This window comes from Pipra filicauda, unplaced genomic scaffold, assembly GCF_003945595.2.
Source record: "Pipra filicauda isolate LSUMZ 115617 unplaced genomic scaffold, ASM394559v2 scaffold75_size2874737_pilon, whole genome shotgun sequence".
Lineage (NCBI taxonomy): Eukaryota > Metazoa > Chordata > Aves > Passeriformes > Pipridae > Pipra > Pipra filicauda.
The window spans coordinates 620,488-637,321 of NW_024104931.1; the positions used below are offsets into that span (position 1 = coordinate 620,488).

The 16,834-nt window shown below is 54.5% G+C and overlaps 2 protein-coding genes across 8 annotated transcripts in view; one reads left to right on the forward strand and one right to left on the reverse strand.

Annotated features, from left to right (window-relative positions):
- Nucleotides 1-239, reverse strand: part of ABCD4 (ATP binding cassette subfamily D member 4) — a 30,935-nt gene extending 30,696 nt beyond the window's left edge. For all 5 annotated transcript variants that reach the window (XR_005566611.1, XM_027720211.2, XM_027720209.2 and 2 more), the window contains exon 1: nt 89-239. Coding sequence is in view for 4 of the 5 variants with exons in the window: in XM_027720211.2 (XP_027576012.2) it covers nt 89-135 (47 nt within the window). In the remaining variant the exon portion in view is untranslated. The remainder of the gene's footprint in view (nt 1-88) is intronic.
- VRTN (vertebrae development associated) lies at nt 44-14,536 on the forward strand. 3 transcript variants are annotated; one of them, XM_027720201.2, is made up of 3 exons: nt 300-355; nt 6,122-6,254; nt 11,656-14,536. In XM_027720201.2, exon 3 carries the CDS (start codon nt 11,657-11,659, stop codon nt 13,682-13,684), a length of 2,028 nt encoding a protein of 675 aa, XP_027576002.1. In that variant the 5' UTR covers nt 300-355; nt 6,122-6,254; nt 11,656; the 3' UTR covers nt 13,685-14,536. The 3 variants fall into 3 exon arrangements, with proteins under 3 accessions (XP_027576000.1, XP_027576002.1, XP_027576004.1); XM_027720199.2 differs by lacking the exon at nt 6,122-6,254 and having other exon boundaries at nt 44-355; XM_027720203.2 differs by lacking the exons at nt 300-355; nt 6,122-6,254 and adding an exon at nt 8,136-8,240.
- Nucleotides 14,537-16,834: the final 2,298 nt, after the last annotated feature.

A 16,834-nucleotide genomic window follows, 5' to 3' on the forward strand; every position in this document is an offset into this window, starting at 1 on the left:
GGTTCCCATTCCACTCCACCTCCCCTCCGCCGCGTCTCGCCCTGGCCGCGGAGGCGCCCCCAGCCCGGCCTGTTCGGTCCCTCCTCACCGGCCGCCGGTCCCGGCGCCCCCCGCGCTGCCGCTGCCACCCGCCATCGGACCCGCCGGACCGTCCGGGAAAGCACCGCCCCCGCGGGCGCTACATGGGAATATCCATCAGCTCTCCTCGCCCGGCATCAGCCGCGCGCTTCCGCGTGCGGCGTCACCATAGAGATCCCGCCCGCCAGCACCGCCCCTCCCGCGCGAGACCCGGCAGGAGCGCCCCCTGGCGGGGCACCGCCCTCACCACGGGCACAGCACCCCCTGGCGGCGGCGTGTGAGTTTATGCGGGGAGGGCGAAACCTGAGGCGTCCCCAGGAAAAGGGACCTGGCGGGGGATCCCGGTGCCGTGGGTGCGCTCCCGTCCCGCACCTCCACCCCATCCGCCCCCTCACACAGCCGGCCCGTGGCTGCCGGGCACGCTCCAGGGCCGAGCCACAGGCAGCAGGGCTGCAGAAACCAGGCACTACCCCTCTTCCCCTGAGGAAGGAGCTGGGCGGGCGCGACCTGCTCCCTCTGGGGATCCCAGAGGCTGAGGGACGGTTCCCCTGGGCAGCGGGTACTGTCCACCTGTCACAGGGGACACAAGAAAGGAGGACTGGCACTGGTTCTGCATGTTTGGCTTATTTTGGGGTCAGCAGTGAAGTTTCAGGTTGCTTCGAAAGGACACACAACTTGTGGTGGCCACTGCAGGGGATTTCTCAAGTGGAGACCTTGGGATAAGGCAGCGATTCCCACCGTGATGGTGAACGGCGGTGTGTGCTCCCCACTCTCCTGCATGAACTGGAGTGGGGCAGCACGAAACCCCAGGCAGAGGGTAGGGAGGGACTTCAAGAAAGCAGCAATGGGCTGCGCCAGTGAATGGACTCTCTCTGGCTTCTCAGCGATCCCAAGTTTCATACAGAAACCAACAATTATTTTTTTCCAGATTTGGGCTGACTTCTGGTTTCATAACCTGGAATTCTGGGTTGTGAAATGTTTCAAAGCAAGTAAGTTTCTGGACAAGTCTGATGATAAGGGATGAGGGATCCTATGAGTTTGCATCCCTTCCTTTTGTGTCTCACACCTACCACCCTGTTGATGCCATTTCTTCTGCAGAGCTTTTGGGATTCTGCACATACCCCTTCCTGTACACCAAGTAGCTTTGTTCTTCTCCCAGTTCCCTGCCTCCCAGCCCTCTTTCTCTTCCCTCATCCTCCTTCATCTTTGCTCTGCTTCTACCTGCTCAGTGGTCCAGATACTTCAATACACAAAATCAGAGCATATGTACGTACTCAGGGATGCAAGAAGACACATCAATCTGTTTCCTCAGTAAATGGCCCTGTCCCTAAGCAGTGTCCCTTTCTCCTTGTCCTCATCTCCTTCTCTCAGCTCTTTTACTGCATTCACAATGCTATCAGTCATACCTAAAGCTTAAGCTTCAGAGGGCAGAGATCAGCCCTCTGAAAACCTGACCTCAGCGATGACTAATTTTTATGTTAAAAGAATTGGGTTTTTTTCTCAGCTGTTGCATCAGACCTGGGCAACTGTTGCTCCCAGGCAGTCACATCCTCTCACGGTGCAGTACTGCAGCTGTGGCAATTATGTGTGTCATCTTTTCAGTACTTACCGGGACTGAACTGACTCCTTTGCTCTCTTGTCCACTTTATGACAAGGGGATATTCCTCCCCTTCCCTTCCCAACTGAAGAAATGACTTCTCAGCACCAAGGGAGCCAGAGGATCTGAGATGGCTAGAACTGCCTATCCCAAGCCCTTCCTCCTACCTGTTCCTCCTCCCTGCCCTTTGTTCTGTCCCTGTCACCCCATGACCACCACCTGATAAAGCACAAGTGAGCTCCCTTTAGTGTATCAGCTTCAGGATTTTTCCTGGGAACCCTCCTAAGTCAGCCAAGATCAAGAACAAAAGATAAGTGCCTTCTCGGTGACTCTCCATCCCCCCTTGGAGGCTATGCCCTAGACACTCTGTGCTCTCAGCACAGAAACATTTACATCTTTTACAGCACTCCAGCTCTACTTCTCACGTTTCTCCCCCAGCAAACACCATGGCCATTCCAGTGTGTGTGCCTGGGGGCAGGGCTTGGGAAAGGACTGGGGAATCACAACTTGAGCAGGGGTTTATGTTTGCACTGAAGGGCCATATCTCAGCTCCCTGACTAGCTACAGACCCTAGAGAAACCCCTCTGCATTGCTAACCTGTCACTAAAGTGCCATGAATCCAGGGAAGAGAAAGCTGGGCATGGCTTGCTAGGTCCTGGACTCCTTGAGGCAGTGTGAGTGAATTCCTTGTGGTATTTAAATCCAGCCCCATTTGCTCCTGCTTGCTAGGTGTGAAACATCCCATCCCCCATCCTCCCCTGCCTGCTGTTAGATGCATTTTTGCCCTGTCCTGGACCAGTGAGAAAAGCCAGATCCTCCTGCACCCCCAGACCCACAGCGGTACCCTCTGTGTTCCCATTTCCCTGTGGTCCCTCTCTGCCTGTTGGTCCGTAGCTGGGATGTAGGGAGAAGCCTGACAAAGCCATTTTTCGCTGTCTTTGAGGGGCAAGTGGCTCTGGGTGTTCTCTGAAGGAAGCAGCAGCTGTCTGATCACAGAAACACAGAACTGCACCCTTGACTCTGCAGCTTGCTTTCCCTCTTTCACAGGTCTTTCTTAATGCAGCTGGCTTTGTGTGATGTTGCATAATGAAGCACTGCCAGAAGATTATCCCCTTCCTGGGCTTTCCAAAACCAAATCCACCATTTCCTGCCCATGTTTCCAGTTTCTAGTCTCTTCATATGTGCCCATCCTCACTGGAGTTTGCAGCTTCTTCAGTTTGGGATCACCTCCAAGCTTTAGCCCTCTGTCAGATCATTAGTAAGGGAGAGGTAATGAAGGCTGCTACCCTCAGTTTCAGCTCTGTCTGCATTACGGTATGAAATAAACCAACTAATTTTCAGCTGGACCAGCAACCTGAATTAGTTGAGAGAGTCCCTCACACACTTCTGTGCCACCCCAAAGCGAAGGGTGGGAATGGGGAACAGAGGGAGGCAACTAGCAGAGGCCAGGCTCAGCATGGCTTAAACCTCCATGGAGCCACACCATGGGCTCCTGCTGGGATATCTTAATGATTCTGCCTTTTCCTTCTCCACACTCTGTGCCTTAATTAGCCTTTCCCCCTCCTGTGGGCCAAACTGCTCTGCTTTCTTTTCAATCCTCCTTCCTTGTGCTTTGCCTCTAACAGTGTCTTTCTACTGTACACTTCAAAGGCTTTTCTTGTTGCATCTCCCCCATGCTGGTATCGGCTGGTAACACCCCAAAGCAGGCTAGGTCTGCCATGAACTCATAGCCATTGAAACGGCTTGAGGCCCTTTGGATCTGGGTAAGAAGAAGGCATGGGGGACGAGAGGTGAAGGATTTTCATCATTTCACCTACGAGAAGAATTATTAGCAACACAGGAAAAACGAGGGGGAAAGCAGACCCCTCCTCCACCCACCCTCCCCAGTGGAGAGCCCGCTGAGGGCAGAGTGCTTTTATGTGCAAGTGGGAGGGGAGGACAGTGTTAGGGCTTCAGAGGGAAATGCTTTGATCTTGACTTTGAATCTCCTGCAGTTCCCAGCTCTCCCCCATCCCTGCCACCCATGGCCAGGACCCCAGGATATGGCCAAGACTCCTGGTCCTTGCTTGGTGCTTTGGTACCGCACTTAGTGCTTCATGTTTGATTTCCTCCTATGTGCCAGGGAGCCTCATGGGGCATCGGGAAACAAGTGCACAGTGCCAAGACCAATTTTAAACTTTCCCTCCAATCTCACAGAGTGAGAAGGAAGAGGGAGGCCAGCTGGACAGAAGCCAGAAGGCAAAACAGTCCCGAGCTGAGCAGAAGTGAATTAGAGATGCGACCTACTGTCAGGGCTCTGGTATCCCAGGGCAAGAGACAGGCAGACCTAGCTCCCCTGTGCACTCATGATGCATTAGACTGGTCAGTGCTGAACAGCATCCAGAAGATGAACTGGGAGGCAGTCACCATTAGGAGAGGGACACGGTACTCTGGGTGACTCTCAGGAGACAGCACTTAGGTTCCCTGGTCCCACAAGAAGGGCTCTTAGGTCAGAGAGAACAGCATTGAGGGCTCTGGGTGTTCTTTAAAGGATGGGAAGGAGGCAGCACTGAGGGGTGCTGGAGGAAGGGGAATGACCCTGAGCTCTTAGTCACTTCAAAGGAGGAGGGCAACAGGGTATGGGAGAGACTCAGTCTCTTGTCCAAGGTGGGATCTAATACGTAGGTCAGTTCCCCACTTCCCTTGGGAGATGAAACTCCTGGCTGGGCCTTGCCACCAAACTGTCCTAAAGTTCAGGCCACATACTTCTGCCCACTGTGCCACCCCTCTGTCCTCAGTCACGTGGCTGAAGTCACTCCTGTAAACTGCTCTCGCTCACTGAGGTTGATGCACTCCATGTCACTGCCTGCCAGTTCTTACTTCAGCATCACCAAATAGAATTTCTCCTCACAACGTCTCCTATTATAATTCAATGACTCCAGCAATATTGCTTTTGGCTGAAAACTCCTTGCAGTTTGTCACCTTCCCTCTCAGTGTGATGTGAGCAGAACTGAATAAAATCCACTGTCTGCTGGCATCCAGCACTGCCCAGGGCATGCACAGACAGAAGGATGCCTAACAGGACCTCTACACAGAGCCCAACAGTCAGTCTCTCTGATCATCACTTTAAGGGCTTCAGCACAGGCATGAGGTAGTGGGTTCAGAGGTGGTTTCAGGTCTGGGAATGAGAAGTACCAGATGATATGAACCCCAAAACAGGACTTCTGTCATTCACCTTGAACAAGTTACTACAAAAATTGGTGCGCACTCCATGTTTTCCAGTTCCCTGTTGGGTACAATCACACCAGAACCACTTGACATTCCTTTCCCCTAAGACTGGTGGGTATATTGCAGCTGTAGCAACCCTATTTCTGTTGCCAATTCAGACTGCAAGTTCTGCTCATTGCTTTCCTTGTAGAGCAATGCCAGGCACAGGAGAGAAACCCAGCCAAGACAGCACACTTAGGACCCTCATGCTCTCATTTCTGTCAGCCCCTCAGCAGTCCCAGCTCCCCTGACTTCTCAGAAGGATGACAGCACTCAGATTCAGATTCTGCAGTGCTCTGGAGGGAGAAAGATGGGAAAAATAGAAGCAAAGTCACAGCAAGGGCTTTAAGAGGATGGACATGTCAGTTTAGCCCATGTATAGATCATAAGTGGATCATAGATTAGTTTGAGTCAACCTATTCCAATTCTAGAGGTGGTTTTGGCAACTGGCTCACAGTCTGACCTGCCCCAAATGGCATTTGGCTGCCCCAGGTGTTTCAGTCATATCCCATCCTATCTGAATAGTCTCCTCTGGTCCAGCCATGGACAGCCCTGCAGTGGGTAGGGTGCTCTGACTCCCTCCACTCCTGGAGGTCCCCTAGGTGGCAGTGGAGGCAGAACTGGGGAACCTTCCTGATGGGGTGCATAACTGAGTGTTTAAATGTTGTCCCCATGTGTGGCACTGTCAAGATTGTCACATTCAGTGACAGAACCAGAGGAAGCCCTACCTTATTATACAAGAACATAGCACCAAGTCCTTGAGACACCCTTCCTCATAAGGTTCAAGTCAACAAGAAGTTTGTCTGCTGAACACAGAGGTTGCTCTTGACCTGGAAGAAGACTCCAGGCCCAAATTTGGAGCAGTAAAACCTGCCTTCCAGCAAGGCTAGAAACATGGTGGCCTGAGACCCCCTGCAGCTGAACATTTCTGCACCTTTTCTGTGTGTCTTGTCTGAGAGAAACTGGGCTGCAGCAGGCAGATTAAAGCACAACAGGTAGAAAAGCTTCTGGCAGCCAGTCTCCATGGCCTACCGTCATGCTGAAGCATCCTGCAGCAAAGCAGGAAGTACTCTGGTCCCCCACCTAACTCCTTCAAGGAACAGAAAAATGTTAACTACTTGTTTATAAGCTGGAAGGGTGTGTGTGTGCAGTCATCTGCATAACAGAACTGCCCAGGCTGTCTCTTTGTGTGTTTTCCAGCTCCTATGTTAATCACTGACCCTGCTGACTCTGGCATTTACCAGTGTCTCAATGTCCTGTGAGCACTACTTTACATTTGCAACCAAAGAAGTTAAAAGGATGAAGGATGAGAAAGGAAGCTCAGCAGCTGTGGGTATGAACACCAGCCTGCCGGGTGAGGGGCGGGGTACAGGGGCGGGGTAGAGGAGAAAGAGCTGGGACTTGATGGGTTGATAGCGAGAGTAGAGCTGGCTTTAGAGAAAAAAGATTGCTTGAGGGGGGGAAAAGCTCGCCAAGGGATGGTTTAGGTCTCTCTTCCTTGCTCTGTAGCTTCTTAGTATCCATTGAGAGTCACCTCTGTGAGCATGGAAGGCTGGAGTTCAGTATCACCTGGGGTAGTGACTCCTAACTGAGGCTGGAAGGACTGTCAAGCAGCCAGTTCACAGCTTCCAGGGAGCCAATTCCTCCTGTCAAACCCTCCTTGCCTGGCATCCCCCTGCGTTCCTGGGCTCAGATGTGAGACAAGAGAAGTGGGAAAAATGCTCTGGGGTATGTGCTTCTGAGCAGTGAAGGTATGCCTTGATTTGTGCGGCAATGCTTGCTCCTGGACTGATGTGGAAGGGAAAGCAGCAGGAGAGGGAGCTGGGCATATTTACCCTGTTTGAAACATCTGTGTTTAGTTTCTTCCTGAATTGCACAAGAGTCCCATATGTGGTGATCCCTCATGCCCTCTCATTACCAAATGCTGCAGTAGAAATGAGTGCCAAGGTGAGGTTCCCCAAGGGCGTCGCGGGAAGTCTCTGGCATCAGGAATTACTTTCTGCCCCTCACTGGGTTTGAGGGGGTTGTGCGGAGAGAAAACTACTTGCTGCCTGCAACCAGAGCTACACACACAGGAGACACACCAAGACCAGACAGCAAAGAGCCCAAGTCTTCCCTGTTGACCAAACTCTGACCTCTGTTGTTAAAACGTGCCCTGCCCTCACACGTAAGAGCAGATGGGCTCCTTAGGGTCCTATTTTGGGGTGGTGTAACTTGGGATGAGACAGGTCCTGGAGGAAGCTCTAGGGCTCTGGATGAGTGAAGAGGCTATGGGGTGGAGCTGGTGTTGGCAGTTTAGCGATGCTGGAGTGAGGTGCCTGATGGGCCTGCTGTTTGCACAGCCTCACGTGATGCCTGAGGGACAGGATGAACCCATTGTGAAAGCAGGAGTTAAGGAGGGGGACCTCGGCCCCGAGATTAGGCTGGGGAGACAGTGGGGCAGACAGAGTGGGGAAGAAGGCAGCTCCATGGAGGGCCCAGGCATGGGCAGGCAGATGCAAGGCTGTTCAGGAGGCTGCCCAGAACCGAGGACAGGGAAAAGGCTGCTGTCATTTGGGTGCCTCTCACAAATGAGAAAGTTTTGAAGAGCAATACAGCTGATCTTCATCTGCCTTAGGAGGCCAGGGGTCCCACCAGCCTGGCCTTGACGGGTAAAGGGCATCACTTGGGGAGGGGAAAGGAAAGGCTATCTCCTAGCTAGCAGAATGGAAGGACTGCAGCCTCCTCAGGAACAAGCAAGGAGTGTGGGCAGACACACATAGAATGTGCCAACCCCAGGGCTGCAGTGACACCCACACGGGACCTGCCTGCTTCCCATGGGACACGAGGGGCGCTCCCCACAGGCGCCCAGCCCCCACCCCGCGGCCCCCGTGGGCTCTGCCACCCGCCGTGGGGCTGCAATCCCGGATGGGCTGTGGGGAGGGAGGATGCTGTGCGGCGCAGGGTGCCGGGGCTCGCCGGGGCGCAGCAGGGCAGGGCGGCCTGAGGCGGCGGGCCCTTTAAGCGCGGCAGCGGCGGGACAATGGCCATTATCACTTTAGCTTTGGAAGTGACCCCCAGCCCGCTCCGCTTTCATCTGGGCCGGGGCGGCGGGGATGGCCCGCTTCCTGGCGGGGGAGGGGAGGGCAGGGGCCGGCGGGGAGGGGCGGCCCGGCCCGGCTCGGCCCGGCCCGGCGCCGCACGCGGCTGCACGCTCCCGGGGGTCACTGCGGGGCTGGCACCGGGGCGGCCGCGACTCCGCGCCGCTTCCTGCCGCCGCCCTTAAAGGTGTGGGGCGGCTCAGGGCGCGGGTGGGGCGTGACTTGACCCGCGGAGCCAGGTGAGTGCGGAGCTGTGCCGGGCGCCGTCGGGGCTGCGGTTCCGTGCCGTCCCTTCCTAACCCGGGCCCTGAGAGCTGTACCGCCGTGCCGGCACCTTCTCCCGGCAGGCGGGCGTCCTGTCCTGTCCTGCGTCTCTGCTCGGCAGCTGCCCGGGCACCGGCGGCCTCTCCCTCGCTCGGGGGCTGTGCGCCCTTTTGTCTCCCGGCGAGAGGAGCGGCCGCCCGTGCTCCCACTCAGGGTGCGGGGCTGTCCCTGTCCCGGGGCGGCCTCACGGAGCCGCCTCCGCCGCCTTCGGGAGAGGCGAGAGCGACCGCGGGTGCGCGCTCACGGGTGCCCGGGGCTGGGGGCGGCTGTCAGGCACCGCCCGCACCCCAGCGGTCAGTGCCTCTGCCCGAGGGGCGGCCGAAGCTGGGCTTGGCTGCAGCGCTTCGGCCTAGGTGAAGGTGGGTCCCAGGCTTTTCTCTCTCCCGGCGAGCGATGTTCACGGGCTTCGGTGGCCGTGTGGGTATTGGCAGACTGAGCAGGCTGCCCGAGCTGCCAGTGCTACTCACCCACTGAAACTCCCCCGGTGATATTTCAAGCCTAGATAGCTCCTGGAGACTACTGCCTCTGTGCTCCTGCTGTACGGTCAAATGAGAGCCTTTACCGATGGGGTGCCCTGAGCCCGCAGCTGGGGCTGGGAAGCGAGCCACCTAACCCAGCTGGGCTGGGAGGCATGGACACCCCTGCTCCTGCGAGGTGCCAATGCTGCCGGGCAGCCCGGGCGGCAGGAGCTGAAGTCTCCAAGATTCCTGCTGGTGGGAGCGTTTTTTGGGACTGGCTGGGGGAACTTGCACTACTGGATGCCACCAGCCCATCAGTTTAGGTGAGGGAACGTGATCTTCAAGTGTTTCCTTATCTGTTACAATGCAAAAGCAGCCAGGTTAGGTAAAACCTCTTTTATCTGCTGTGAAAAGCTCCCTGGGTTACCTCTTGGTGCTGAGGCAGTTTAGTGAGCACTTGTCTGTCGTGTTCAGCTGGCTTCCCTGGGGGTGTGCGGGGAGAAGTGTTCCCTTTGTAGCAGGTCCCCTGTGTTGAGAGCTGCCTGGGTTTGATCTGGCAACGAACCAAGCCCCCCAGCCTGTCTGACTTCTGCTTCTGATTTACCCAAGCCCTGCTCCATCATTTCAGCTGTGGGTTTTGCCTTAGGATTGCTCTGGGCAGCAGGAGCTGGCAGTGACATTGAAGCTGTGGAGTTGTCACTGAAGAAAAGGCTTAAGTCCTGTGCCCCCAGCTCTCCCTCCCTATGTCTCCCCCAAGCTGTAAGGGGGTGGGAAATGCCCCAAGGACATAAAGACCAGGGTTGTTGCTGATGCTCCCTAGCCTATGTCAGCTCCTCACCCTCTCCAGGGGAAAAAAAGCCTGTCTTGCCTTTCCTGGCTCTGCTGGTGGGACAGTGGCATGCTGTGGCTGCTGAAAGGGGAAGGAGTGGCTGCTACAGAGAGAGGCAGCTGGCCCTAAAGGGTTTGACAGGCCCCAGAGAAGGAGGACTTGGGCTTTGTCAGCCCTACAGCTCTCCTGAGGGATGCCTTTGCTTCAGCTCCTCAAGCACATATTACCACAGGCTTAGTCAAAATATTTGTAAACTTCTCTGAACTTCCAGGAGAATAACAATACACACCTGACCTGAAGTGACAACCCCATACTTCCTCAGACCAGGATTTTAGGACAGTTTATCTTCTCTGCTTCACAGCTGTGTGCATTCTCCTGTGTTTGCCTCTGATAACTGATGCCCCACAGCTGTGGGAGCAGCTGTAAGACGGTTCTGGCCTCTGACATGCAGGAGATCTTGGAGGAGTTTGGAGCAGGGGAAGTGACTGGATATGGTGACTACCTGTAGTCTGACTAAAGGCAAGGGGCAGCAGCAGCAGAGAGGCTCCTTGTGGTGAAGAGCCTGTATGTGTCCATGGGATTCTTTGGTACCTCATTTTGTTTGTGGTTTGGTCATGGGGTATGGTAGATGCTACAGCAATAATAACCATATCTGCAGCAGGGCTAAGAATTGGGAGAGGTCAGGCAGGATATCTGTTTTATTGAGCTCCTGCTTTTCCTGCCTGGCCCTGCTGTTGCCCATCTCTCCACGGAGCTGTGAGTGCATAATGATATCTGTGAAGTGTGAGAAGGTGGGCTCAGGCTGGGATGTGAATTGAGTAGGCTGCAAAGTGATGCCCTACATGTTGGGGGCAGTATGGGAATAAACCTTAGGAGAAAATGGAGGAGATTGTGATTCTTATTTGAGTGTTGTGGTCCTCTGGAGAAAACTGGCTCAAGTGGGAGGGACTGGGCACGCTGGTGGTGAAAGGATGCTGAAGAGGGCTGCACTGATGAAGCTGGACCATAGGCTAAAGAGTGCGCAGCCATCATGAAAGCCCTTGGGAGTGGTGGGGGCAGAGCCATAGAGGTGTCTAAAAGCTGGACAAAAAGGAGAAGGCAGATTTGACTCTTTGTATTGCATGAGTGGGAACTGGCATGCAGAGGGAGGGAGGACAGGACTGGGACCAGCTCAGACAGGGAGGAGGGCTCCATACAGCCTCTGAACTACCCACTCAGTGCTCACACTCTGTCTGCACTTTCGGGTTGCCTCCTGCCCTGTAGCTCATCTAGTAGAAGCCCTCCTTTTGTGACTTCTGTTTGGCTGGTAGTGTGTGTCTGCTGAGCACCAAGTGACATCTAGTGTCAGCTCAGGCAGCAGTAACTGTGGCTTCGGCTGGCTCTGTCTCTTCCTCCCATCCCAGGTTCTGTTACGGCAGTTTTCAGTGCATGCAATGGTTGCAGCTGCAGTGCTCCCCTCTGAGGGAGGGGACAAGCTCCTTGCTCCTTCTTCTGCTGAGCTTGAACAGTTTGAGCCAGGATCCTCCATATCGGCATGCAGTGTGATTCTGTCACAGGTCCCTTCCTGCAGAGGTGACAAATGTTTTCCCTTTGAGAGAAACCCTTCTCTCACGGTGCTGGTAGGGGAATGGTAAAATGGAAAGGATGGAGGTACTGGTGGGGGAGGTGGGTGTAGGAGTGATGCCAGGCACAAAGCCAGGCGTGCAGGGGTGGGAGGTGATGTGGTTTCCCACCCCAATGGATGCAGTCACTCCTTAGTTTCACTTGAGACATGTGGAGGATGTGTGCAATGTGTGCTGCCCACAGAGGTCACTGGAGAGCAAGCTGAGCTCATGTCCCGGTCCCAGGTCTGCCTGTGAGGACCCAGGCTTCCTCCTTTTGTCCTTGGGAGTGTGGGTGGAGGGGTGAGCAGTGGCCTTTCCTCTACCTTTTCCCCTATCCTGTTCTTTGGGCAGGAGCTGGACCTGGAGGCCAGGCCCCTGGCAGTCTGTACTGTACACTGTTTTCATCTCTAGTGAAGTCTTTCTTTTTGCCATCCTTCAGGATGATCCAGCGGCACCAGCTGGTGCAGTCTGTGCTGCAGGAGCTACAAGAAGCCACTGAATGCTTTGGCCTGGAGGGTCTCACCAGTGCTGCACTGGAGGCGGAACGGACCCTGTCATCTTTCTCCCTGCCTGGCTATTGTGGGAGTCAGTTCCAAGACGAGCTAGAGGTTGACCGGGTAGCCAGGAGCCTCTATCCTGAGGATGCCCCAAGTAACATGCTGCCTCTCGTTTGCAAAGGTGAGGGAAACCGCCTCTTTGAGGCTGCCAGTGTGCTGCTCTGGGGCAACCCCAGCCTCAGCCTGGAGCTGCAAGTGCGTACCGTCGTGGAGATGCTGCTGCACAAGCAATACTACTTGAATGGCATGATTGATTCCAAAGTGATGCTGCAGGCTGCCCGCTACTCCCTCTGCACTGAAGAGACCCCGGAGATGACCAGCCTTCCCATGGCTATCCTGGAGGCCATCTTCGATGCTGATATCAAAGCTACCTGTTTCCCTGGCACCTTTGCCAACATGTGGCATGTCTATGCCCTTGCCTCAGTACTGCAGTGTAACATCTACTCTATCTATCCCATGAGCAACTTGAAGATCCGTCCCTATTTCAACCGGCTCATCCGGCCCAGAAAGTGTGGCCCGCAAACCTCCACGCTCCACATCATGTGGTCGGGGCAGCAGCTCTCTCGGCAGGTCTTCAAAGCGCAGTACTTTGTGGCTGTGGTTGGCCTGGAGGAACTAGAACCCACAGCACCTTCACCAGAGCCTCCTGTCCAGCCCATGAAGACCCTTGAGCTGCTGAACAGTGACCCCCAGCTGACCTATTCTAACCTGCGTGACCGGTACAGCATTACCAAGAGCACCTTCTACCGCTGGAAGCGCCAGTCTCGTGAACACCGGCAGAAAGCGGCTGCCAGGTTTGCAGCTAAACACTTCCTTCAGTCCTGCTTTCAGGAGGGCAATATAATCCCCCTCCAGCACTTCCGACAAATGTTTCCAGAAATCTCCCGATCCACATACTATGCCTGGAAGCATGAGATGCAGAGCATGGTCAGTGGTGATGCTTCTGCTCTGTCTGAGGTTCACAGGTTGCAGGAGCTTCACAGGGATGTCCCAAAAAAGGCTGATGTGAATGAGCCAGCTAATTCACAGGCGAGCTTAAGATCCCAGAGTCCTTCCCTAGACCCCATACAAGCAGGAATCTTCATGCAGGGAGCCAAATCCTACTTAGAGAAATGCATTTCTATGAACACTCTGGTGCCTTACAGGTGCTTCAAACGCAGCTTCCCTGGCATCTCCAGGTCCACTTACTACAACTGGCGAAGAAAAGCAATCAAGGAGAACCCCAACTTCAAACACCCCCAGTCACCATTGGATAACCAGAAAACTCTACCTATAGGAAAGCCATTCCTGCAGTTGAAGCCAAACAGCGTGCCTGTTAGGAAGAGACGAAATGGAGACCGGCCAGCGCCCAGGAGTCTCCTGCAGCTCAAGCCTTCTCTGTGCTGGAGAATGCAGTTGCGAGATGTGGCCAGGAGGCAGGTCCAGCAATGGCAGCTGCCGTTCTGCAAGTACCGCTTGCGCTACCCATCTCTCTCCTCCACAGCCTACTGGTTTTGGAAGGGCAGTGGCAAGGCTATTGGGCAGCATCGCCTGCCCTGGACTAGCTCCAGCCAGCCATTGAACCGTGTGGCTTCCCTGGTGCCTCCGAGAGTGGAGCCAGGCCTCAAGCCCCAGTGCCGAGTGGAGGGAGCCACCAAGCACATAGATAAGCCAGTGCCTGCCATCCCGTGCAACACTACCATTTCGGGCTATGCCATGTCAGACAGAGCCAACAGCCGCATGTTTGTGATGGATGTGATTGCCACTGCCCAGTTCAAGGCACAGGCCAAGCTGTTCCTGCAGCAGCGCTTTGAGTCGAAGAACTTCCCAACCTACAAGGAGTTCAGTGCCCGCTTCCCACTCACAGCCCGTTCCACCTATTACATGTGGAAGCGTGCCCTGCATGATGGGCTGACGCTGGTGGATGCCTGAGTGCCAGTTGCCAGCTGGCTTGGCCACAGCTCCTCTGCTGATGTGCCCTTTGGCTTTCTGGTGGGGTGTCTGGGCTGGGGCCTCACTCTAACTTTTGTTCTGGTTTTGTGTTATTTTGTTCCTAGTCTCTGGCTTTATTTTCTGTGTGGTTCAATCAGGTATGCGAGCATTCTCACAGCGCCTATTCCCAGAGACTGGAAGAATGGAAGGAGAAGGCGCTGAGCTGCCCCAAAGGGAGAGGGGCCAGGAAGTTGTTCTCCCTCTTTTTTGCGCTCAGAGGATGAGCAAGGGAGGCAGTAGTGTGTCGGTGTCGCGAGATGCTGCTGGACCTCTTGAGATGGAGGATGTGAAGGCCTCTCTGCCCCGGGCAGTGCCTTGAATGAGTAATGTGGAGGTGCCCAGCATGTCCTCAATGAGCAGAGTAGTGCTGGCTCAGCTATGGGTGAGGAGGGGCTTGGGGAGTGCTCAGCTTTATGCAAGAAGCATCTTTGCTCTGGGTTCTTCCCAGCTAAGGAGAATAAAAGCTTCACTTGGGGTCAGTGCTGATGCCACTTGGTTTTCTGGCTCTTAATACCTGCCTTGGGTTGTTCTGATCTTTCCTAGAGGAGCAGAGGTTGGTAGCAATAACCTTTTACACAAACCTTTACTTCCTGAGCTGGCAGCTGCCATACTTTTCTAGGGTCTCTCTTCCCTGGTGCCTGGGAGAAGTCAGAGAGACTGAAACTTCTGTGCCCAGTGTCCTTGCATCCCCTGTGCTGTGCTGCAAGCAACATGGTTTTCTTCTAGCAGCAAGTCTGGGTGCATATATCTCACTTGTAAGAAACCAAAGCAATAAAGACTCTTCTACTCTTAGTCCTGTGTGGTTTCTAACTCATGCTGTGTGATTTCTAGGCAAGGCTTTCCCTTCCCTGTCTGCTTTCTAAAACTGTCTTGTGGGCAGGGAGAGACTGTGCACACCTCAGTCCCTGCTTCTGAGAAGGTCCTCTTCTGCTTCTTGAGCCCTGGGGACAATCTGCTGTTTGATGGCACTCTGAAGACCTGGTTGGAGCTGTGGTCTCCCTGGTAAGGGGCCAAGGCTTGCCTCCCAGATCAGATGCAAGGCTGGAGATGAATGAGTGGGCACAGGCCTATGTGATAGCAGGGATACAGTGGCAATGTCTGAGATGCTGGTGGTCCTGCCCTGAAGTGGTGCTGTACTGGGAGGCTGAAACCAGCTGTTTGCACCTCTGCCCTGTGAGCATCTTGGGGTGCAAAGTCTCTGCCTGACTCCAGAAAGCCTCATCCCCTTAGTGTGTGTGTTTTCCTATGGTGTCTGCCAGCATGGCTGTGTGAGACTAAACTGTAGGAGGTCTGGGGCTGGCTGCTGCCATTGAGGTTTGTGGTAACAATTGCAGTACCTGCTCTTGTTTCCTTGGAAGCTACCAGGAGTCAGAGCAACCTACAGATGTGAGGAGAGAGCTTCCTGAGGCCTGTATTTACAAGGTCAGCCCCTGAGGCTGAGTTGGCAGACCTGAGTCTTTTTTTTTTTATCCTCAGGGTCTTTGCAGAGGCATTAGGAGCTCTGGTGACCTTGTTAGAGTTGAGATGCTATAACACATGTTGTGGTGTGTCTGTTCCCCATCTGTCCTCCTCCCCCCAGTCTTGCTCACAAATAACTTGTTTTTCCTTCTTCAAGATGTCTGGAACCTCTCACTGACTGCTGCAGCCCAGTCGTGCTCCTGACATAGTCTGGGTTCGCTCCCTGTGAGCCTCCTAGGCAGAGGGGCCCTATGCTAAGAAGTGTGGCTGAATTTTCCTCTGTAGTAGCCTGCAGGAGAAAGGGGTGCTCAGGGTTGTCCTGTGGTGTTCTTGGGTTTGAGCTGTGAGGTGGGGCAGCGCAGGAGGAGCAGCATTGAGCCACCATCTGGGGCATCTCTTAAACCATTTAGTTCCTTGTCCTTAGTGATGGTGGGATCTCACCACCATCCATACATTCCAGCAATACCCTGTGTGGTCCCACAGGAGGGGTTCTGGGGCAGGGGTGCTGTGGGAAGGGAAGCACATGGGGAGCAAGGGAAGCAGGGAGCTGCCAAGCACTGCTATGTACTACTGCAGAGAGCCCTGGGCTCTGTGTGTCAGGAAGTAATTGGAGTAATTAGCTGCCAGGGAGGACTCATCTATGAACTCCTCTAAGGGAGTGATCTGGTAATTACTCCAGAAAGATTACCTGCGTCTCCAAACTGCTGGAGGCTGGAGACAGCTGCTTTCAGTGGCAGCGGTGGCTGCAGCAGCACCTTTGAAGGTGGACACAAGACCCCCAAGAGTGTTCCCTTCCTTATCTGAACCAAAGGAAGCAGCAGGGAAAGTGAGTTTTCTGCCTGTGGGTGCTGACAGAGGTTCATGTGGGTGGCACTGAAGCTGGGGCAGACTGTGTCTGGCAGCAGGGCTGGAGCATCCATTAGCATGCCATAGCACAGTGGGTGGCGGTCAGCTGCTGCTGGAGACAGCTGGGCATCAGTAGAGCCTGGGGGAAGCCTGTGTTGTGGGACCCAGTGCTCTGCAGGGTGCAAGAAAGGCTTCTCCTGCTTCCCATCACCAAACTTTCCCTTAACTGGGAGTGCTGCAAGCATCACACCTGGGCAGTTGCAGGATGAATCTCTTCTGGGTGCTGGTCTTGGGCTCCCACCCCTTGCAAGATGTTTTTTGGAAGTCCTAGTGAAGAGATTTAGGTGTGATGGATTTTCTGGCCTTAGTTGGATGCCTGGGGGAGGGGGGGGGGGAGGAGGGAGGGGCATGGTAGGAAAATAATACTCATCCCTGTGAGGGATTTTACAAGTGCCTCAAGTGCCTTTATGTTTCTCCCTCCTTATGCCTTGATGGCAGCAGGCCATGGTGGGGCACTGCCACCATGGCATCACCTAAACAGTGGGTGTTCATTATTTATTGATGTGGTTTGTGGCTGAGCAGAGCTTAAATGGGGGGGAAATTGTTGCACTTGATTTGTACATGTCATGCTGCTCTCATGTTGAGCTGGTGGTGGGAGATGAATTTGAGGCAGCCTCAGCTGCTCCACATCCAGATACTGGATGGTAAATCTCTCTCTTTGCATGTGTGCAGTGAAGTTTAGCTCAGGTGCCACCTAAACTTCCTCACACAGAGGTGCTTACAGCG